The sequence below is a fragment of the Sorex araneus genome, chromosome 4, assembly GCF_027595985.1.
Source record: "Sorex araneus isolate mSorAra2 chromosome 4, mSorAra2.pri, whole genome shotgun sequence".
Lineage (NCBI taxonomy): Eukaryota > Metazoa > Chordata > Mammalia > Eulipotyphla > Soricidae > Sorex > Sorex araneus.
The window spans coordinates 23,207,998-23,231,606 of NC_073305.1; the positions used below are offsets into that span (position 1 = coordinate 23,207,998).

The following is a 23,609-nucleotide window of genomic DNA, read 5'->3' on the forward strand; positions in this document are numbered from 1 at the left end:
CCATCTCTGTAACATTCCACAGTGTGATTGTCACTCATATTGGCAGGAATGAAACCTCTTCCCAGGAATGGGGTAGATTGCTAGATATAAATACTACGGCTACAAGAAGTGACTGAAAATTGTTTTTTAAAATGGTAAAAGTGGGGCTGGAGTAATAGCACAGGGGGTAGGGCATTTGCCTTGCACGAGGCGGACCCGGGTTCAATTCCCAGCATTCCATATGGTCCCCTGAGCACCACCAGGAGTAATTCCTGAGTGCAGAGCCAGGAGTAACCCCTGAGCATCACCGGGTGTGACCCAAAAAGCAAAAAAAAAAAAAATGGTAAAAGGGGCAAGAGATATATAGTTCAGCTGTAGTAATTCCCAGTACTACCATCACCACTGACCCCATAGTGTAGTAAAAGTAAAGATAGTTTTTACTTTGGAATGATGTTCTGTAACACACATTACCCCCCACACACACACACACACACACAATTTGGGGAACCAGGTGGAGAGAGTAGTATAGCCAGTAGGGCGCAGGCCTTGCATGCAGCAGACTCTGTCTCCAGCACTGCATACAGCCCCTGCTGGGTGTGTCTGACCCCTAAAACTTTTTTTTGGGTACCAAACTTAATTAGCCCATGCTTATGTCTTTTACTGTGGTCCTTATCTATTTCTGATACTACTCCGTTACAGTGTATTCTGTGATTAAGACAGGATCTGCAGGGTCTGATGTAAAAGTTAAAAAGACATAAAAGTTCTCATCTTCCAATTACAGTTTTTTGCAGCTTTGGTGGCATGTGATGATTGTTAGCTAAAAATACTATTTATGTGTTCTTTACCTTGTACCTTTGAATTTTGAGTCTAAGGCTTTGAGACCATGTAATTCTAGTAACTAACACAAGAGGTCAGCAAACAGCTATTCAAACTTGGAATGTTAGGGAAAAGACTAAAATGGCATAATACGAATTTAAGAAATATGCCAGTTGCTGGTTAATTCTTTATAATTTAGTCCTAAAATATCAGTGAACACCTTCTATAAGTAATTTGTTATCTCTTGTTTTAGCTAAATTGCTACAATTTAAGCCCTTTTAAAAGGTTTCCTTGCTTGCTATTTAAATTTTAATTCTACCTTATATTTTAGGTTACATTTCGGACAAGAATCTATCACTGTAATATTAACAGTCAAGGAGTTATTTGCTTGGACATATTGAAAGATAATTGGAGTCCAGCATTAACCATATCTAAAGTCCTCCTTTCTATATGCTCACTTCTTACAGACTGTAATCCTGGTAAGTTTTAATTTTTCTTTTCTTCCTCAACTTCATTTTCCTTCCCTCTTTTTGCATGTCTCTCACACATTGTCTCAAAACAAATCACATGCTCCTAAAGGTTGAGTTATCTTACCTACATCTACCAGAGCCTGCAGGTTCACTGAGCACTTTCCTCATCCCTTCACCAGTGCACACTTTCCTCCACCAATGTCCCCATATGCCCCCTTCCCAACCCTCCCCTTGCCTCTGTGGCAGACAGTTTCCCCCATACTCTCTACTTTTGGGCATTATGGTTTGCAATACAGATACTGAGAGGCTATCGCGTTTGGTCCTTTATCTACTTTCAGCACACAGTATTCAATTTCAAAAGTGATTCCTACTATGTTGTGATGAGGAAGAATGACTTTATTTCCTCACTGATTTTGTAGATAAACCAATTATAAATTATAAATTAATTATAAATTATATTAATTATAATTATAAATTACTGTATTTAAATATAAACAAATACATTTGTTATAAGCATATAAAATTATGTATAAATAATAATCTATTTTAATTTCAGAGAAACAGTATATTTAATGGTGGTTTTATTTTGTTGTTGGGGGTCAATCCATAGCCTCACACATGTATATAGGGGGAGGTCTAAATTTTTACCTAGCTCTTTCTAGATTGCATCACACTTAAGTAGGCCCAAGGACTCTAAGGTACTACTTATTGTCATTTCAATCATGTGAAGACAGCTGGATGTTCATTGTAGTCTGGTGTTATGAATGGTCCAGTTTCTAAAAGCAGAATCTTTCATTTTGGTTTGTTGGGAGAAAAATGAAATGAACAGATTAAAGCGGATCATCCTGAATTTTTTTTTCCCCTTGCTGTCATTTTGTCTAAAAGTGCTAAAAGAAAAGTATCTTGGATGGTTGGTATTTCAAAGATGAGTTCAATCACATATCGTTGCAAGCTTGTTACTAATTAACTTTTCTAAAATTTAAAATATTCCTTTCTCCATTCTTTCCTTCCAGCCGACCCCTTGGTGGGAAGTATTGCCACTCAGTATATGACCAACAGAGCAGAACATGACAGAATGGCCAGACAGTGGACCAAGAGATACGCTACATAAATGGGGTTTTCACAATTCTTACTATTATTTGTCTGTCACAGAGAGAGCTGCTTATGATTTTGAAGGGGTGGGGGAGGGTGGGAGTTGGTAAAGAGTAGGGTATTTCTATAACAGATATTATTCAGTCTTATTTCCTAAGATTTTTGTTGTAACTTAAGGTATCTTGCTACAGTAGACAGATTTGGTAATACCAACTCTTAAAAAACTCATTAGTTCTGTTTTATTAGCTGAAATGTGGTACAGAGAAAAACAAATATTTGGGTTCCGTTGCTGGTAGTCTGTAAATTTCAAACAGCCTATTTTGTGCAGATTACACACACATACACAAACACACACACAGCCATTTATGTGAAGCCCTTCCACACTCTTTTGAAATTTGTTTTCCTTTCTTAGATGGAAACATTTTAGAGACTTTCATCTCATATATAATAAAATGGACACATGGCTGTAAGACACCATATAGGAAATTAGTTGTATATTTTATTTTATAAACCAGTCTTCTTTATTGTGAAAATATTAGAGGTTTGATCAGGACTTGTGAAAACCTGTAGTAAAATACCTTAAGCTGTTAACTGTAAGGCGTGGAATAGGAGTTACCCAGTGGATTGGTTATATGTTGTGGACTAATTAAGTCTGCATTTGTTACTGTGCTAATAAACAATATTAAAACAACCACCCAACATTGTTGTGTCATTACATTTTACCTTTGTAGTTTTTAGATTTCCTTCTAACTTTGGTGACTACTATACAACCAGAAGTAATACAGATAGTGTATGTAGGTATGTTACTCTTTAAGTATGTAGGTATGTTACTCTTTAATTTATTCAATAGCCATGCATGATTTTGCAGTCTCAGAAAATATTGGACAAAGAACCTCTGGTGTAACTTGTCACTCCAGTATCTGCAAGTGTATGAGAAAAGGTTCTCTTGTGGATAAAGAAGTAAATGCAGTAGTTCTTGGCTCAGACTGACTGAAACCACCCTCTAAACTTCTGCTACATACATTAGTATTTCTTTGCTTAATAGCTAGTTTTTTGTGTTGTATGTTCAAATCAAGCAGTATATAGCTGGTAGGGTGCTTGCCTGTGGCCGACTTGGGTTCAGTCTCCAGAACACCATATGGTTCCCACTGCCCACCAGGCGTGATTCCTGAGTGCAGAGCCAGGAATAACCCCAGAGCACTGTCTGGTGTAGCCCAGAAAACAAATAAAATCGAGCAGCTAGCTGCTTTTATAGTTGAAAGCATTGTTACTTGCTTTCATACTTAAAAGAATTTTATTTGTAATAAGTTACAACATTCAACTTATTAAAAGTACAGTTAGCCCTGTTCAGATCTTACTGACAATCCTGCATTGACAGTCATCAGCTGTTAACGATGAGCATGACCTCTCAGCCCCAAAACATATTTCTTAATTAGCAACTTGATTAACCTGTTAAACAAAAATAGGTTGCATTCTTAGCAGTTCCTTAAAGTTTGAATGTATTTACATAACCTAATACTACCTCGGGTCATACTAAAGAAAATTAGAACAAATCCAATCACAAGTTTTGCTCAATGGCACAAAACTCCACAAGACAATATGTTTATATTATTATAAGTTTATTTTTAAAAGTTTCACTTATTAGTATCTAAATTGTTTATGAAATACTTTTTCCATAAAACAGAAAGCACTTCACAAATTTGCATCCTTGAGCCTTTTCTGTACCATTCCAGTTTTAAGTGTATGCGTTGCTGAAGTGAGCACTGAAGCACTTGAAGTATTTCATAGTCTACCTAGACACTGGATGGTTAATGAAAGTTATTTTCAAGCTAAGAAATTTAGTTACAGGCCAGAAAGATACTACAGTGGGCAGGGCACGTGTCTTGCACAGTCAACGTGGGTTCCATCCCCGGTGCTCCATATGGTACCCTGAACACTGCCAGCAGTGATCCCTGAGTACAGAGCCAGGAGTAAGCCCTGAGCATAGCAGGTATGTCCCCGCCTTTCCCCCCCAAAAAAAAGTTACACAGAAGCTTCTGATACAGGTGATAAAGGAAAAGCTATTTAAAAGGGTAATTTGTATATATCCTAACTAAATTTTATTTTACTGTTTTGAGAGGTGCAACATAAAAGTGCAGATTTCAGGAACAAGTTTCAAATAATGAGTACAGATATTTCGATTACATGGCTCAAGTAATTTGGAAACGTGTTAAATTACCTTATGGGTTTCCAAAATCTACTTGAAATAGCTTATTTCAGTTCACAGACATTTAAAGGCGAAGACTATTTAGCAAACAGTTCTCTCAAATTGACTTAGTTCTCGGAGCTAGAATTCCCTTTGTTTTTCCTCCCAGGTAGAGGAAAGCTTGATTTGCTCTGGGGTTGGGACAGTTTACTGGCTAATAAAGTGAATGGTTCAATCAGAGTTTTTCGATCTGTAACTGTTACCTCCCACAGTCGCACTTTCTCGCTCTTTGCCCACTGCTGTGCCACTTCAGCATCCACTTGTCTCTGCTCAGAAAGGTCAATTTTGTTTCCTAGTACAACAATGGCTACCTGAAAGAACAATAGGTGAATTAGAGCATATTTTGCCAATATCCTAAGCAAAACAAAGCTGCCCCATCTAGTAAGTTGCTTCATCTCAGCTTAACTCAGAGATATGAATTGAATAAGACAGTAACATATAAGATAGTAAGATGTTACAACCTCACTTCTCTTTCCTTACATGTTTTTTGTTAAAATAGATTAATAAAGATGCTAATTAAGAAATGTTTTGGGGGGCTGGAGCAATAGCACAGCGTTTGCCTTGCACGTGGCCGACCCAGGTTCGATTCCCAGCATCCCATATGGTTCCCTGAGCACCGTCAGGGGTGATTCCTGAGTGCAGAGCCAGGAGTAACCCCTGTGCATCGCCAGGTGTGACCCAGAACTTTAAAAAAAAAAAAATGTTTTGGGGTTGAGGGGTCATGCCCATTGTGAAGTCAATGTAGGACTCTCAGTAACAGTGTCAACTCAAATTGTTATGTAGGATAGGGTTGAAGAGATAGTATGGCAAGCAAGGTCAAGTGCCTTTCCCAGGTTCAATCCCTGGTACCACATGTGATCTCCCAAGCACTGTCAGAAATAAGCCCTGAGCACAGCCTGGCATGCCCCTCACATATACACAAATTGTCTATTTCCATTTAGATAGAAAATAGAAATTTTTTTGAAAAACCTGGGAAATTTGTGATGTACTTTGTAAGATAATTACTGATACCGAGTGTTCTGTACTTAAAGAGACTAAGTTCCACAGGAATAGAAAAATGTAGCTCGTTCACATGACTACTAATTATAGAGAAATGCTGGGGCGCTGGAGAGTACAGCAGGTAAGGGCCTTACTATGCATGCGGCCAACCCAGGTTTCGTCCCATATGGTCCCCCAAGCACTGTCAGGTGTGGCCCCAAGACAAAAAATTGCTGAAAGCAAGTGGTAAGAATTGGTTGAATGTATGGACCAGACGACTGTTTTACATTAACTATAAGGCAATTTAAACCAGAATCATTTACTATAGACCAGGCATTATCTTACTTTTTGTTCTGAGATCTTTCTGAAGATCTTTACCGTCTTGTCTATCCCATCATACTCAACTGACAAAACCTCTACCTAGGGTTTAGGGTTTATTGTGAAAAACAGTGCCTGGGCTTAACACATGGAAGGCATATACTGTATGGCTGAGCCACATGGCTGGAGAAAACAAATCCCTGTTGATGGGTCGCAGTTAATAATCATTGACCTTGAGGGAGGGGGGAGATCTCCAGCATTTCCTCCACTCACTGTCACTTTCTGCCCTCTGCCTTCTGTCACACCTTATTCTCAAATAATTTTCAAACCTATTTTCAGTAAAAAAAAAAAAAAAAAAAGCAGCAGTTAAGAAAGACATTCCATATGTTTTCCACAGCTAACCTCCAGTCTGCCACCTTCCAAGTCCATGTCCACAAACCCCTCCTTTTTACCTGGTCAGGATTAATTACAATCTAGTCATTAATCCCCTCTCTCCTGTTTTTCTCTTGAATCAATCCTGTAACCAATGTACAAAACACCTAAAAATACCTCCTGTTTGCTCCATTTTCCTCCATCCATTTCCACTCCAATTTAGTAAAATACTGTATGTAGTGTTTGACTAAAATGTTTCCTTAAGATCAGATAGTGGGGGCCAGACCAATAGTAAAATAGGTAGGGTGCTTGCTTACATGTGGCTGACCTAGGTTCAATCCCTGGCACTCCATACAGTCTCCTGAGCTTGCCAGACCAAGGGTGGCCCAAAAACAAGAAAAAGATCTAGTTACTTTTCATACTGTACTACTACTATTAGCAAATAAAAAATGCCTTGGCAATTCCACATCTTTCTGTAGGTCTTGTATCAATCATCTATGGTATCAGGAATCAGGAGTCAGCCATGTAACATGGAGAAATACCTGAGTGCCAGGCAGAGAAATGAGAAACTGAATACTTAATAGGGTAACAGTATTGTCATGAGGAACAGTAAGTAAACCAGTGTCATTAGAGAGGAATAGAAATACATAAAATGGGGGGGGGGGGGGGGAAATGGTGCCAGTCACGGTACAGTGGATAGGACACTTGCCTTGCACACAGCCAACCTGGGCTCAATCCCTGGCAACCCATATGGTTCCCTGATCCATCCAAAAGTGATCCCTGAGCAGAGAGCCAGGTATAGGCCAAAAAAGAATTTTTTTAAAGTACGCCTGGGGGGCGGAGAGATAGTACAGTGGGTATGTGCTTGCCTTGAAGATGGCCGAACTGGATTCAATCTGTGTTACTGCATAGGGTCCCGAGCCCTCCAGCAGTTATTCCTGGGTGGAGAGCCAGGAGTAAATCCTGAGCACCACTAGATGTGTCCCAAAAACTAAAAGTAGGCCTGGGTCCTGAGCACTACTAAATACAGTCCCTGGGTCCCAGCATCACCAGGTGTGGCACCAAAACAAGAAAAACAAACATGCCTGGGCCAGATCAGACTTGGTAAACCACAATAAGGACCGTATTTTAAATGGCAGGTGGGTAAGATCCAGCCATCATCAGGGTTGGTTTCTATTTGGTAAGGCTGTAGACAAAAACCCTGTTTAGCCAAGAATTCAGAATCACAGGAAACAGTAACCCCCAAGCAACAGGAAATCAACTATACAGTATTTGAGTGTGGAATCATTATAATTAAACTTACACACTACAGCAAACAAAAGAAGTCTAATGTTGGTCCTGACTTAATTCATGCCCATTATTTCTTGGGATAAGAAAAACTAAGAAATTTACAAATGCTCTGAAGATAGTATAAAGTGCCCAAAAAGTCTGTACAATTTAGTATTATATTCATAGTTGGCATTTAAAACATACCTCTTTTTTATCTTTGAATTTGTCAATTTCTTTCTTTAGGAGCTCCACTCTTTGAAAAGATTCAAGATTATTCACACTGTACACAAGAACAAAGCCATCAGCAAATGAAAAATAATGCTTTGGCAACTCCACACCTTCCTGTAGACCTCTGGTGTCATAAAGATGTAACTGTTCCTTTACTCCCCGATCTGTTTCCACTGAAGCCATATACACATCTTCCATTGTTTCACAGTCTTCTATTCCTAGGATTTTAAAAAAAAGTATTTCTTTTGGATAACTGACTACCAATTGTTGAGTAGTTTCTTTTAGCCACTCCTGGCTCTGTGCTCAAAGGTCAACCCTGGTGGTGGGTAGCCAAGTGATGCTGGGTATCAAATGGGTCTGGCTGTATGCAAGGAAAGTGCCTTAACCCCTGTACTCCCTCTAGCCATAGAACTGACCCTGTAATTTATTCACACGTATGAAAATCACATTTACATTAATTTCCTTTAAATGAAAGGTAGTAAGTTAAATTATTTTTAAAATGTATTTGGGGAGGGGAAATGGAGAGATTAGTACAGAGGATATGGTGCTTGCTTACATGTGGCCAACTGTAACCCACCCTGGCATCACACATGGTCTTCCAGGCACCACCAGAAAGTGATTCTGAGCACTAAGTATTATTCCCCAGCCAAAACATTATTCTGTGTAGAAGTAGAACATATTTAACAAATCAAAACTATTAAAAAAAAAATCAAAGGACTAAACACTTGATTGGAAAACTGAAAGCACCTGCAACAGGGCTGGGGAAATACCTCAACGGGCCAGAAGATGTACCTTGCATACAGGAGGTCCAGGTTTGAGTACTGGCACCACATGCTCTTCCAAGCACCACTGACTTACCGCAAAAAACAGCACTTGAAACATCTAAGCGACCCATTTTCTGGGGCCAGAGAGATAGTACGGCTGATAGGACACTTGCCTTGCACGTTGCTGAACCGGGTTTGATCCCCAGCATCCCAAATGGTTTCCCAGGCCCACTGGAGTAACCCCTGAGCACCACCAGGTGTGGTCCAAAAGCAAAACAACGCTAAGTGACCCCATTTTCTTCAGCAGAGCTAAACACAGGTCTTGAGGGAATTTGCGGCTCTTTTCTGGAGAACTAATATTCCCAGAGTCTGTTTAAGGGACTCAAATTTAGAGCTGGGAATATCACTCAGTAAAACATGCATTGCATGTGTGAGACCTTGTTTGATCCTTATCACCTCAAAAAATATTCGAATGTTCAGTATGGACCTGAATACAAGATCTTTGCTACTGTACTTTGCTACTGATCCACATTCAGGCCCTGTTAGGATCTAATATATTTATTGATTTTGTCATTTTGGGGGTCATACTTGGTGGTACACAGGGACACTCCTGGCTCTGTGCCTGAGGGAGCATACATGGTGCTGGGATTCAAACTCTTACTGTGGCAGCAGCTGCGTGCTAAGCAAGCATCTTAAACTTTGTACTATCTTTGTACTATCTAGTTTATTTTATTATTTCTTGTGATAAAATGTATGCCTACTAGGCACTTGATACATGTCCAGCAGATTATCCAAGCTAATACCACTAGCCTTTCCTCCACACACCTGTTCCTCCTCGATGATTTCTTCCCTTGATCACCACCCACCTAGGAAGTCTTCAGAGCTCTCTTTAAACAAAGTGTGGGGTGAAGATGATCAAAAATCAGTTGTTCTACTGTTTACCTGCTCAACCCGGCAGCCGAAAACTTCCAGAACTCAATCGCCGCCTGCTCATGGCCGATCTCCACAGGCTCGGAGGAGCCTCATCCATGAATGAATCTGCTGAAAAACTCAGGTATGCGGGTTTTGTGATCGAAATCTCCAGGCTTGCACACAGTCAGGAATAGGCAACCTCCCCCCATCTCCCTGTTCTTCTGGGAGCCTGGCAGTCTCGCCCACAAACTGCCTCTGGCACCATATAAGCTCATTAATGGCCATGATCCAGAGACTCACAAATAAATCTTGGAAGAGAGCAAGACGTTGCAGAGATGTCTCCGGACCCCAAAGTCACTATTCAGTTAAAAATTTAACTGCAGCTGTATCACCCTATTTAAAATTATAGAATTCCTGGAGCGACATCTCATACTCTATGCCACTGATGGGGTATAAAGTAGAAGGCAGCCAATCTTGATTAAAAAAAAATGGGCATTATGGTTTACAATACGGATACTGAGAGGTTATGTTTTTTCCTTTACCTACTTTCAGCATGCAGCATTATCTTTTTAAATTAGCATTTTGTGTTCTTAGGATATTAAGGAGTGGAATTACTGAATGACATGGCATTTTATAATTCAGTGTTTTGAGACATCTCAATACTGTTGTCAAATATTGCAAGGTTGGATCAGTTTACATCCCATGACCATGAATGTGAGATCCTTTATTATTTTTTTTAACCATATTTTACCTTTTTTTACCCACCAACACCAGTTGTTTCAAATCTTCTTAAAATTTCACTGTAGGCACCATGGTTTACAAAACTGTTACTAATAGGGTTTTGTGCATAAAATATTCCTGCATCACACCCTCCATCACTGTCGTCTTCTTAATCCAGGCCATTCTCAGTGGGGTGAGTTGATATCTTATTGTCATTTGATTTGCATTTCCCTGATAAGCAACTATGATGAATACCGTTTTTCATATGCCTATTGGTCATTTGTATGCCTTCTTTAAGGAAGTGTCTGTTCAAATTCTCTAATTTTTTAAAGGTATCGTTGAGTTTTATGAATACTTTTGTGTTTTGGATAAAATGTATAGCACAATTACTTTCCCCATTTTGCTAGGATAGCTGTTTATATTAACCATAGTTTATCTCAGAGCAAAAGCTTTTTAGTTTGACCCAGTTCCATTTGTTTTTGTTTTTGCTTTACCAGTAGAGTTGAATCATAAAAACATCCCTGGAGTCAATATAATGGAGAGTTTTGCCTGTGTTCTCTCTGATGGATTCAGGTTTAATATCATTGCCTTTAATCCATTTTTAATTAAATTTTGTGTATGGTGTAGAAAAAAATATATATAAGCACAGAAGGCTCAACCTTTAACATGTTAATCTCTTGTACAAGAGCTGATTAATGGCTCCAGGGTGAGATGCAAGTCTTCACACTTTCCTCTAAGGAAATTTTTCGATCATTTTTAACGGATTATTCCATAACAAGCAATACAAAATATCTAGGTCCTGCTTTGGGGGCAGGCTTTGGGGCTTGGGGTGGAAAAATTTGCAGTATGGTTATGGAAGGTGTAATGATAGTGGGAATACTGAATGTAATAAATTACAGTGAAAAACTATAGAAATAGATTTTTTTTAAAAAAAGAAAAATACCTAGGGGCTGGAGCGATAGCACAGAGGGTAGGGCGTTTGCCTTGCACGCGGCCGACCCGGGTTCGATCCCCGGCATCCCATATGGTCCCCCAAGCACTGCCAGGAGTAATTCCTGAGTGCAAAGCCAGGAGTAACCCCTGAACATTGCTGGGTGTGACCCAAAAAGCAAAAAAAAAAAAAAAAAGAAAAAAGAAAAATACCTGCTCAAGTCATTGTCTCTTTCCACAACATTGACTTGTTAGAGTTACCTGAACTACAGTAGTTCAGTAAACTTTCTATACTTTACAGACTGCTGAAATGTCAATTGTTTGGATACTCTCCCAGTTCTCTCCTTCCCTCCTTTCTGCTCCCATTGCCTTGGGTATGGGTACAGGTTAAGACCCTTTCATAACTCTTTACATCTGTTCCTCTTAAACTTGTGTGTCAATCTTGAAAGCCAACCCATAGGCCATCTTGTAGATCTGAGAACTAAAAAGCTAACTACATAGAAGGGCCTTAATAAATTTGTTATCTGATTGGAATGAATGAGCACGCTCATCACTGATGTCCCAGTTTTAGTTGTTGTTTGGTTTGAGGGGCCACATCCAGTGGTACTCAGAGATTACTCCTTGCACTGTGCTCAGGGACAGGGACCATTCCTAGTGGTGCTTGGGTGATCATATGCAGAGCCAGGGATTGAACCCAAGTTGGCTACATGCAAGACAAGCCCTATCTGCTGTATTATCTCTCTAGACCTTAATCCCTTTGCCTGAGTGATACTTTTTTTCCTGTTCAAGCATGTACCTGCTTTATTTAAATAATCTCCACTAGAATAAAGCTAGTTCTTCCTAAGATTTTATCTCATTTGCAGTCAGCGTGCTTAATAAGAACAACTTTGTGCACTGTACTGTTCAAGACACCATTCTAGACATGAAAAGTAAGAATTTCTGGTTTTACTTGAAAACATTTATTTCTCTCTACGGTAAACATTTAAAAATCAACTCCTCTGGAGTAGAGTACAAATGCTTTCATGTACAGAAGTTCATTCATTATGGAGGTGTCTGAAATAAAAAATTCTGATGCAACTTTTTAATACAGTCTGTGAATTTGGGATGGGGCTGTTTGGGGGCCCACTGCTGGTTTATGTTTGAGGCGACTCCCAACAGTGCTCAAGGGATCATGCAGTGCCAGAGGCTGAACTTGGCCTCTCATGTTCCAGCCCTGTCAGTTATCTGGTGACAGGCATTGAACACAGGTTCAAAGCAGATATTTTGCTATATATTTATTGATTGATTTTTGTCATTTTGGGGGTCATACTTGGCCACTCCTCTGTAATCAAGGGCCACTTCTAGCACTGGGCCTGAGGGAACATATGTGCTGCTGGGACTCAAACCATTATTGTGGCAGCAGCTATATGCTAAGCAAGCATCTATCCAGCCCAGATCTATTTTATTTTTGTGATTAAAATAAAATGTTATTTACTCTTTTTTTTTAAATGCTGAAAAGAAATATCTAAGAAAGAGGCAGTGGAATGGTTAAATGAAAATCAGTTCATACAGGCAAATATTATGTTCTTCCATAGAGTATCCCTTCAGAATTCTTGTTCCTATAATGGAATACAATTCCAACTTAGATTCCTTACATTTTCTTCATATAAGTTAACAATACCTGAGAGTTTGATCCATGGATTACCCCATCATCTGGGATTTGTTGATGTATATACATCCCAGATCTATTTTAAAGGTGAAAAGATATAAAGACCTTTCATTTAAGTGTTCTCAGATATCAACTTGTCAACATCAAACTCTTGTCCTCCCAGTGGACAAAAATGCAGTATAGGGGCTGGAGGAATAGCACAGCGGGTAGGGCATTTGCCTTGCACGCAAACAACCTGGGTTCGATTCCCAGCATCCCATATGGTCCCCTGAGCACCGCCAGGAGTAATTCCTGAGTGCAGAGCCAGGAGTAACCCCTGTGCATTTTCCGGGTGTGACCCAATAAGCAAAAAATAAAATAAAAAATTTAAAAAATGCAGTATAGAGGAAATATAAATTTCTACTATTTATACCAATGGCAAATATGCACGTTTTACTGTGCATTTTAGTTCTCATTCATTCTCAAAATGTAATCAAGATCTATAGCAAAATAATATGACAAGTGAGACAATGAGATCATTGATTCTGTCATTAGTTCCAGCCAACTCTTTTCATGAAAATGGGTTTTCCCACAATAGTAAAGAAATTAGAGGTAACATAGATGTCAACCTTTTTTCCTCTAATATTTTGAGAATGGTTTGATTGTAGTAAGTTACTTACACAATAAGTTGTTTGGGAACACAAAGTAAAATTTTTTTTCGAAACTTTTTATTTAGTATTCTGTAGTTGCTTAACACACACTTAAATGATCTTATTGGGGAGAAGGGAGAAGGAAAGGTTCTGTGGATTCCCAAGGAAATGTCAGAAAGGTAAAATATGGCCAGCATTCTTTTGCTCTGAGGTGCAGGGTTTACAGGGCATACAGCACTTTCCTTACATAAAGCACTTGATCTCAGATTTTTCAGACTGAGAACATGGGGGATTTCAGCTTATAGACACTAAAATCCTGACGAGCATACCCCAACCACCCTTGAAAATAGAGCTAGCTTGTTTTATTAGGAAGTATTCACTCATCTCTCCATTTTTATATGACCAGATGTTTGTGGAAGATCTTAGAACTGCTTGCATTATTTGCTGGGGGAAACTGGATAGTAAGTGGTCACTTAGGGACACTTGAAAATCACAACACTAGTAAGTACACAAGTCAAGTCGTAACAAATTAAACATTTGCTTGTTTCAAGCAATGTCATAAGAAAAATCAAATAAGATCAAACATTTTTTTTCACTATTTTTCCTCACAAGAACATAAAAGTTACGGGGGGTGGGGGAAGGAACTTAATAGGAAATTTTTTTAAAAAGTAACACTTTCTTTGAGTAGTCCTTGGGTAGTTATGATAGGTTCCACTTGTTTGTTTCTTTGAACTGGGGATTTTGGTACAGTTTTGTTTTTGTTTTTAATATCTGCTTCTGCATCCCCATCTATCAGATCGACTTCCTCCACGACCACCACCTCTTGGTGCTCCACGGCTTGAACTGCTGTAGGAATCGCGTGGAGGAGGGTACCCCCTTTCCATAGAAGGCGGTAGCCCTCTGTCTTGTCTGCCAACCCGATCACGACCACTTGAGTAGAGATCACTTCGGCTGCTTGAGTAACTGTCTCGGCTTCCACCATATCCATCCCGTGAGCTGCTGTAATCATCATAGCGACTGCTTCCACCATAAGATGGTGGTGGCCCTCGCGTAGGTGGAGCACTACGTGAATTACCATAACTCTCATAGGAATCTCTGTAGGAGCCTCCACTGGGATGATCTGAATAGTCTCGATCCCGACCATAGCCATCTCGATCACTATACCCTCTTGATGGATAGTCATCACGTGAACTGGAATGCCCATAATCACGGTAGGTGTAATCTCTCGGGGGTGGTGCATAATCTCTGGTATCCCGTGAACTTGGGTAATCTCTGCTCGAGTAGCTATCTTTAGTAGAATATCCATCATCTCTTGGGGACAAATAAACATCTCTTCGAGAAGGTAGGGGTTCCCTACGAGGTGGGCCTCCATAACTGTCTCTTCCACGGGATACAGGAGCTCTTCCTCCCATTCCACTACTGCTTCGAACTGGTCCTGAGGGGGCAGACCTTTTAGGAGGTGGTCCCCCACTTCGTGGTGGTGGTCCTCTTTTCACTGGAAGTGGCCCTCTGGAAGAACTCATACTAAAACTCATGGAATAGCCACCATCATCCATGTACCCTCCGCGTGAGGGTGGCCCCCTTGTTCCTCCACTACCTCCTCTTCCACCTCTAAGGCCTCTTGGAGGGCCTCTGCTTCTTGGAGGTGGAGGTGGTCCCCGTCTCCCACTTTCAAATGATGGTTTGGTAGCTTGTTCTACCTTGATGGCTTTCCCATCTAAGGACTTCCCATTCATGTCTCTGGCGGCATCCTTAGCATCTGCTGGGCTTTCAAAGGTGACAAAAGCAAATCCTCTCGATTTGTTGGTTTCACGGTCTTTCATCAACAGAACTTCCACTATTCGTCCATATTTGCCAAATACGGCTTCAAGGGCTTTCTCATTTGTTTCAGTATTGAGCCCACCAATAAAAAGTTTTCCCGGGCGATCTGCTTCAACCATTTTTACCCCCTGAACAACAACCGGAGGGAGTGATGATGGTTTTCAAGTTCTTATTAAGTGGCTGATGGGCGCTTCCTAGCAATTCAGCACGAGAGACAGCTGCCTGCTCCGAGACCTAGGAAAGGGAAGTCACCACCAGCACTACTGCACAACCCAAAGTAAATTATTTTAACTACAAAACGCTATTCCTGAGTCAGTGTGGCTGAATGGCAGAATGCATGCCTCACATGGATAAGCCAGAGGCTTTGAGTTCCTGCACCATGAAAAACAATGTTATTCCAAGTGATGATGAGAAACCCAACTAGAAGGTGCTACAGAAATAAAGTATGCACTCTTTCTGATATATAGTAGTCCAAAGATTACTGAAAAGCCTTACAATACAGTAATAGTTTGGTTTCCAAAATTATCTAGAGGGACTGAAGTGATAGCACAGCGAGAGGGGAGGGTGCTTGCCTTGCATGTAGCCGACCTGGGTTCAATCTCTGGGATCCCATATGGCCCCCACAAGCACTGCCAAGAGTAATTCCTGAGTGCAGAACCATAAGTAACCCCTTGCTGGGTGTGACCCAATCTCTCTTCTCCCCAACTTCCCGCCCCCCGCCCCCGCCATAAAAAGGTGCTTTCCTTGCACGTAGTTGACTCTCGGTAGATACCCAAGCACTGCTGGAAGCAACTCTGAGCATAAAGCCAGGAGTAGGTCCTGATCACTACCAGATATGGCCCCCAAACCAAATTAATTAGCCAAATCATCAATTTTAAAATGAAAACTTTTCTAGGGTCGGGGACATTGAACTTTATCTTGGGTTCAATCCCTTTCACCACACGGTCACCCTGGCACCACTAAGAGTCACCAGCACACATAATGCCAGAAACAGCCAAACTCTTCTCCCCCAAATTATCAAAAACCTAACCAATACGCTGACATTTTTCTATGTATATGGCTCTTACTTTATCTGAAAAGTACAATAACAACAACAAAATCCAGAATTGGAGAGATAATACAGCAGGTAGGGTACTTGCCTTGCACATAGCTGGCCTGGGTCCAATCCCTGGCACCTCATATGGTCCCTCAAACCTGCCAGGAGTGATCCCTGAGTGCAGAGCCAGGAGTAAGCCTTAAGCACTGCTGGCTGTGGCCCAAAACAAAAAATAAATAGGTTCTGGCTAAAGAGCTCAAATACTGAGCATGTTTTTAATTCAGTTCACCGTGTTCTATTTTTAGGACCACACAGTCCTCCTGAACACCACCAGCAGACTCCTAACCACAGAGCCACAAGTAACCCCTAGCACTTCCAGATGTGGCCCCAAAATATAAATAATCAAGAGTTTTGTAGGGCCAGAACAATAGTACAATGAGTAGGGTGGTTTGCCTTGCATGTGGCTGAAATGAGTTTGATCCCTGACACCCCATATGGTCTCCCAAGCTCCACTACAAGTAATCCCTGAGCACAGAGTTAAGAATAACCTCTGAGTACTGCCAGTGTGGCCCCAAACACAAAATAAGTACATAAACAATAAAGAGTTTTAGGCCACGGATGTGACTTAGCAGCACAGCACGTGTGCTGCATGTGTAAGACCTTGGGTTTGATCCCTGGTACCAACAAAAGAGATAATTATTAAAAGTTCTGGTCATAAAAGCATGAAAGGTCATCATTTCATTGTATTCAATCCCAAAGTCAAAGGGCCAGGGACTATTTCCTTTAATTAAATGATCATTGTCTGGCACACATGTCTTGCTGACTGGTACGTGGTTCCCAAGTACATGCTGTCCACATCTCCTTTCTTGGGAAGTGTACTTTCACACTTTTCCTCTGAGATGTGTACTCTGAATTCTTTCCATTCTGGAGAAGCCTGTCTTCTCTTTTGAGCATGTAACTTAGCTCTCTCCTTACTGCCCTAAAAACCTGTTATATGCCACCCCCCCAAAAAAAAAAATTCACTACAGAATGCCGTTATTTCCATCCTGCTTTTTTGTTTCATTACCAAACTTCTTGCTTTATAATTTACATCCACAAAAAGTTTGTTTCTTCTTTCTTCTACAATGGTATCCTTTTCAAAGTCAAGATTCAATTTCTCTTAAATCAAATTTCAACGGGCTTAACAGAGCAGACAATATTTCTCCTAATTATTCACAAGATTCTGGCCTGTCATCTCCTCTGGGTATAGTAACTGGAGGTGTTGGGATACTTATTTGCTACAGTCACATAAGATTGTTCAGTTTTTCTCCTTTCATTCATTGTTGCAATGTTAGTATTACGATGACCAGATTATTCACTTGGTTGTGGGGCCAGTATACTTTAATTGCACTGTATGCAAGGGATTAACATTTTGGTCTCTCACCAGAGACCACCTGTGGGGTGATGCCAAGCTGGTAAGGCAAGTGTTCTTCCACTGAATTATCCCAAGGCCCATTTACAGTTTTACACATTTCCATTTCAGCACTGAAACTAGAACAGCTGTTAAGATACTGGACTTCTCTCCACACATCTGATCTGATTCATAAATTCTTGTACACTGCTTCTAATACTGCCTCTAATGCTGCCTAAGCATTAGGTATACAGCAAGATTTCTGATGTTATTGTCAACAGCATGTTAGTGACTCCTTATTGAGAGGAAAGAGAGGAACTATATACAATCGTTTGTTCATAAGATGAAGAAAATTAACACTTTTAATTTTAAATTCGACAAGAGTGGGCATGTTTAGGATGGTATGCCTTTAGACATGCCTTTATACAATAATTTGAATTTTGGAGCTACAGATTACTAGTACAAGGACTAAGTTTCTTACCTTACATGACTAACCCCAGTAAAGATTCTTGGCACCACCAGGTTTACAGAACAACAGAACATAGAGCCAGAAGTAGCCTCTAAGCATCACTGGGTGTGGCTTATTTTGTGTCTCCCACAAAGACACAAAATAATTTATTTAATTTTGGTGGTTGGAAATGAAACCTAGGGCTATGCACCTACAAAGCAAGCATCCTACGGCTGAGCTACATTCCTGGCAACACTGATTTTTTTTGGGGGGGAGGGGGATTTGGGGGCATACCCAGAAATGCTCAGAACTCACTTCTGGCTCATTGCTTAAAGATTACTCCTGGCAAAGCTCAGGGGACCATCTGGCATGCTTAGGATTAACTCATAGCCACATGCAAGGCAAGCACCCTGCCCACTGCGCTCACTCTCTAGCTCCTGAATTTTTAAAAATATCTTAATATTTTTGGTTTTGGGCTCACACCCAGTGGAGCTCGGGGTTTACTCCTGGGTCTACACTTAGGGACCACTCCTGATGGTGCTCAGAGGAGCATATGTGGTGATGGAGAACAAATCAGGGTTGGAAGCATATAAAGAAAGCACCTTAACCTGCTGTGCTCTCTCACCAGCCCCAAGACTTTCGATTTTAAATAGTAGTGAAATATATGAAAAAATAGGCATGATAGGGTTCCAGTAGTCAACTTCTCATTAATTTATTTTTAAACCATACCCCGTAGTCTCTGGGGTCACTCTTGGCAGTGCTTAGGGGAACCATCTGTGGTACCAGGGATCAAATCTGGGTTGGTTGGCTGCATGCAAAGCAAGTGCCTTATCTTGCTGTGCTTTCTGTGCCATTTTTCAGTGATTCTGTGATTCCTATGTAAATACACAGGAAATCCCCTATGTAACAAAGGAGATGTACTTCTCTCCATTTGTTATCTTCCCAGTTAATAACTTACAGCAAACACCCTTACACTTTATGATTTTTCTCCCTGATTCCACCCGACTCTCAACTTCTATTGACTTCTGTGGCCCTTTTGGTCCTTCTCGGTTATGCCTCACATTTGTGTTGCATCAGCCATTTTTAAGTCAGCAGAATCAACAAAAGACCCCTAGCAATTCCCAGACCCCTCCCCCCCATTAAACAATCATCTTCTTACCAATAGTATGATTCCCGTAAAGGAGCTGCTCCAAAATTGCTGTTTTCCCAACAGACAACAATCCACAAACCACAACCTTGCAGCCCTTCCCCATCTTCTCTCAGGATATCCCTATGAAGAGAATAAAAGGCCTTAAAACTTGCACACTGTTGAAAGAAACTTTTCTTTCTGTGTTTGAATTTAATAAGGAACTTATACACAGGAAGAAACTGTAAATCTTTTACAAAATAAATAAAAAGGACACAGGTCTGGGAAGATAGTACAGTGGGCAAGGCACTTGCCTCGCACATGGCTGACCCTGGTTTGATCTCTGGTACACCTAAGATCCTGAGTCCTCTAGGAGTGATTCCTGAGCACAGAGCCAGGAGCATCGACCAGGTGTAGCCTCAAACCTCCACCAACCAAAAAAACGTTTTCTCTGTGGAGAAGGGCTACAATTGTTCCATTCTGCTTGAGGCTGAATGGGAAGGGTAGGATGACTTTAGGAAAAAGAAAGGCACGCTTAGGAATCCTATCTGATTGCATCTCTACAACTTGACTCCCCCCCCCATTTAAAAAAATGAAGGGAATAAATCAAGAAACAAAAAGTAAAAAATAAATAACATAAACCCATTTATGTCACCCTCCTGCACAAACCCTTCCAAGGGTCTCTGATCCTGGGAGAACTAGCCTGGTCAGTGTCACCTGCGACTGCCTGCAGGGTGTTAATTATCTCCGCATCCTCCACCTCGCAAGAATGGGTCCCCACAGCCTGGAAATTCACATCCTTCTCTTTTCTTCCTCCCTATCACTTCTCCAGAAGACTCAGGCCGCTACCACCACCCCCACAGTCCCGATTGTCTCCCCGCTCCTAATGCCTGACTGATGTGGCATTAACCTGCACGCTCCTGCCTGCTTCCAAGAAGCCCCGTTTCTCTCACCGACTCACAACCCACGCCAGGGCACTGCCTGGTGCGCACCAAACACTGGGTGACGTATGAGACGAATCACGTGAGCAAGCTCCCAAGGTAAAGCAGAGATTTTTTTTTTTTTTTAAAGAAAATAGGAAGAAAAACCACCCAAGCCACGGATAATTTCGAAGGCAAATGATTCTTCTTAAACCTCTGTCAGACAGATTTGGGATTTAAGAGCGTTCCAATTCGTCGAGTGTCCCCCAAAATGAAAAGCTGCGCAGACGCAATCGAGCTCATCAACCGCTCCTCAGTCAAGTACGCAACAGAAAAGGCCGACATTTTCTCGGCCTTTCTTCCCGAAACCCTCGCACCTGCACAACGGGACTTGGCAAACAAATATCTCCCTTCTGGAGGGGGAGTGGGGGAGAACCCACAATAAAAAAAAAAAACACAAAACCCGTAGTTCTGACGAAGCGCATCGGAAAACCAAATCTGCCCGCAATAAAGGCACAAAACGGAAAGAAAAGGCGCCGAGGCCTTCGCGCTCCCCCACCCCCCAGGGCCCTTTCCAGGGCAAAAATCCCTCGGATCTGCCCCCCCACCCCCCCGCGAAACCCCTGCTCCAGCAACGCCGCCTCGGGTTGCCTGCACCTGAGGGCGTCGGTCAGAGTGGCCCCGGGGCCACGGAACGCCGAGCCCACGCCCGGGGCTCGGCCCAGGGAGGAGGAGGAAGAGGAGGAGGAGGAGAGGAAAGGGAACGCGCCGCCCCGGGGCACCCGCAGCCATTCCTGAGGAACAAAGCATCCAGCGTGAGGAGGGCGTCCCCTCTCCTCGCAACACAGACCCGTAAAAACCAGCCGTCCCAAACCCGCGGCGCGGAGCTGCGATGCTCGCCGGCGTCTCGGCCGCTGGAAAGCTGCCTCCACGTTGCCGCCTCCGGAGAGAATGTTGAAGCTGCGCCACCGACTGTCGCCCTTCGCAATGTCGCAGCTCGCGAGACGGGAAGCGTCGGGGGGGGGGAGGTGGGAGGGGGGAGGAGGCGGAGCAATCAGGGAATCAGTACCGGCCGAGGGAAGACTCGTGTGGGAACTACAAGTCCCATGAGGCTCAGCGAGCCCGCCGCGGGCCACCGGAAGGAGGCGCGCGGCTCCAGGGGGAGGAGCCCAAAAGGGATTGTGGGTAAAAGGCTCTTTCCTTTTCGTTCGGCGGCAGCCATCAGGTGAGCTGTGTGGGGCTTAGTACCGGGTGCATCCGCCGCGAATCTCCTTTCTTCTGGGCCATCCAGGCTCTTGAGTCCTGCGACCATGCAGTGCCTCCTGCCTTCTGTGCGGGGGGAGTTGGAGCCGGGGCCGGGGCAGCGCGGGCCGGGCGTGTTCGCTCGCCGGCTAGATTGGCGGAAGATGTGATGGCGGCGCGAATTAGCGCGGAGCCCGGAAGGTGCTGGGGAGGAGAAGGCGTAGGCCCGAGCATCTCTCGAACGTCTCCAAAGCGGGTTGGATCGAATAGGTTTCCCCTTCGAGAGAGTCCGCGGGCGGCGAAAGCAGGTGTCCGCCGGGGTGGCCGCGGGATCCCTGCAGGCCGGGCCCTTCGCCCCGCCGCCATCCGCCCATCCCCATGTGTGATTCTCGTCACTGGCCTAGCAGAAACGAGCGCGGGTCGCCGCGCCGCTTTGCTTGGAGGGGTCGGGGTTAGACCGGCCGTGGCCTGCGGTTGCTATGGAGTCGCATTCGGGGGGCGGCTAAGATGGGCGCCGGCCTTGCTTTGCGACCTTAACTCAATGAATGTTTTAAGACGACCCCCTTTCATCTGTACAGTCAGCCAAGATGGGCGCGTACAAGTACATCCAGGAGCTCTGGAGGAAGAAGCAGTCGGATGTGATGCGGTTCCTCCTGCGAGTGCGCTGCTGGCAGTACCGCCAGCTCTCGGCGCTGCACCGGGCCCCCCGCCCCACCCGGCCGGACAAGGCGCGCAGGCTGGGCTACAAGGCCAAGCAAGGTGAGCGGGCCGCGCGCCTCCCCGCCCCTCCTAAGCCCCCGACGGACCAGCGTCCCCTCGCGTGTTACCTAACTTGAGACCCCTGTCCCAATTTTCCCCAGGCTACGTTATTTATCGGATTCGCGTGCGCCGTGGTGGTCGCAAGCGCCCGGTGCCGAAGGGTGCGACCTATGGCAAGCCCGTGCACCACGGTGTTAACCAGCTCAAGTTTGCGCGAAGCCTTCAGTCTGTGGCGGAGGTGAGTGGTTTGCGTTGCAGCAGCAGCGGGCATGGTAGGGCGTCTCCGGGAGAATGGTTTTGACGTGTTGTATAAATGATCTCGTTCAGTTAGGTGTTTGAAGGGCTGTCAGCTCTTTTAAGCACATCTCCCTGTGTGTATGGAATCCATTTCTTCATCCCCATCAGTAGCTCTGATATGAGGTGTGAGTTGCAGCAGCCCTGGTGGGAGGGCGATTCCTGGAGAATGGTTAGAGCAACTTTTTCAGGTGGTTGATCTGTGGCTGGAGGCCTGTTGTGTATAAAGTGGCTTAGTGGTGAAGCTGTGTTCTGTTACCAGGTTGGGGAAGAAGACAAAAGTTCCAGCATCCTAAATATTGCTGGGCAAATAGTTTTTTTGTTATGGGGAGGAGGGAGAGCATACTCAGCAGTGCTCAGGGCATATTCTTGACTTTTCTATAGGTGTGACAAGACCCTTGACAATGCCTTAGGACCTCATCTGTGGTGCTGGAGGGTGGAACTGGGGTTAGCTGAGTGCAAAACAAAACTTTAACCTTCCCTGCACTATCTCTGGGCTGTGAGCAAATTGTAGCATAGCCAAAAAAGTAATGAGGAAATGGTTTTCGGTTCCTGGGGATGTTGATGCTGTATTCAGCCTACTGTTGTACTGGGAGCTATTTGGTGAATGTTTCAGAAGTTGCCTAATCAGAATCCTTGCTTTGCTATTGACATGTGGGAGAGAGCTGACTTCGGGGCTTTTTTCTTCTAGGAACGAGCTGGACGCCACTGTGGGGCTCTGAGAGTCCTGAATTCTTACTGGGTTGGTGAAGATTCCACGTACAAATTCTTTGAGGTTATCCTCATCGATCCATTCCATAAAGCTATCAGAAGAAATCCTGATACCCAATGGATCACAAAACCAGTGCACAAGCACAGGGAGATGCGAGGGCTGACATCCGCCGGTCGCAAGAGCCGCGGCCTTGGGAAGGGCCACAAGTTCCACCATACCATCGGGGGCTCTCGCCGGGCAGCATGGAGAAGGCGCAATACTCTCCAGCTCCACCGTTACCGCTAATGTAACATTTGTAAAATTCTTACCTAATAAACCACTTAGGAGAGTTCTGTCTGCTTACAGGTGTTCTTTAATTTGTTAACTAAGTCTGCAGATTATTTCCTGAATGCATTGTCAAATGATGAACGTTAAAGTGCAATAATGTATGTCTGTTTAAAGTGCTGTCTGGCATATTAGGTGTAAAATAAATTATGTAAAAGAGAAGTGGA

At 43.0% G+C, this 23,609-nt stretch overlaps 4 protein-coding genes across 8 annotated transcripts in view; 2 read left to right on the plus strand and 2 right to left on the minus strand.

Annotated features, from left to right (window-relative positions):
• LOC101547657 (ubiquitin-conjugating enzyme E2 E1) overlaps window positions 1–3,051 on the plus strand; it is a 73,087-nt gene extending 70,036 nt beyond the window's left edge. For all 3 annotated transcript variants that reach the window (XM_055137035.1, XM_055137034.1, XM_055137033.1), the window contains 2 exons: window positions 1,127–1,274; window positions 2,279–3,051. In XM_055137035.1, the coding sequence (XP_054993010.1) occupies window positions 1,127–1,274; window positions 2,279–2,376 (246 nt within the window). In that variant the 3' untranslated portion in view covers window positions 2,377–3,051. The remainder of the gene's footprint in view (window positions 1–1,126; window positions 1,275–2,278) is intronic.
• A 1,340-nt stretch (window positions 3,052–4,391) lies between these two features.
• NKIRAS1 (NFKB inhibitor interacting Ras like 1) lies at window positions 4,392–21,100 on the minus strand. 2 transcript variants are annotated; one of them, XM_004603827.2, is made up of 4 exons: window positions 20,962–21,100; window positions 19,225–19,335; window positions 7,744–7,985; window positions 4,392–4,913 (listed from the first exon to the last, which is right to left on the minus strand). In XM_004603827.2, exons 2-4 carry the CDS (start codon window positions 19,316–19,318, stop codon window positions 4,671–4,673), a joined length of 579 nt encoding a protein of 192 aa, XP_004603884.1. In that variant the 5' UTR covers window positions 19,319–19,335; window positions 20,962–21,100; the 3' UTR covers window positions 4,392–4,670. The 2 variants fall into 2 exon arrangements, with proteins under 2 accessions (XP_004603884.1, XP_054993011.1); XM_055137036.1 differs by lacking the exons at window positions 19,225–19,335; window positions 20,962–21,100 and adding an exon at window positions 9,474–11,197.
• Window positions 13,446–20,979, minus strand: LOC101548107 (RNA-binding motif protein, X chromosome-like). The gene is made up of 3 exons (XM_055137031.1): window positions 20,962–20,979; window positions 19,225–19,335; window positions 13,446–15,425 (listed from the first exon to the last, which is right to left on the minus strand). The coding sequence occupies exon 3, from the start codon at window positions 15,308–15,310 to the stop codon at window positions 14,135–14,137; it is 1,176 nt and encodes a 391-aa protein (XP_054993006.1). The 5' UTR covers window positions 15,311–15,425; window positions 19,225–19,335; window positions 20,962–20,979; the 3' UTR covers window positions 13,446–14,134.
• A 92-nt stretch (window positions 21,101–21,192) lies between the features above and the next one.
• RPL15 (ribosomal protein L15) lies at window positions 21,193–23,609 on the plus strand. 2 transcript variants are annotated; one of them, XM_055135090.1, is made up of 4 exons: window positions 21,193–21,336; window positions 21,932–22,112; window positions 22,214–22,350; window positions 23,098–23,609. In XM_055135090.1, exons 2-4 carry the CDS (start codon window positions 21,941–21,943, stop codon window positions 23,401–23,403), a joined length of 615 nt encoding a protein of 204 aa, XP_054991065.1. In that variant the 5' UTR covers window positions 21,193–21,336; window positions 21,932–21,940; the 3' UTR covers window positions 23,404–23,609. The 2 variants fall into 2 exon arrangements, with proteins under 2 accessions (XP_054991065.1, XP_054991066.1); XM_055135091.1 differs by lacking the exon at window positions 21,193–21,336 and adding an exon at window positions 21,637–21,661.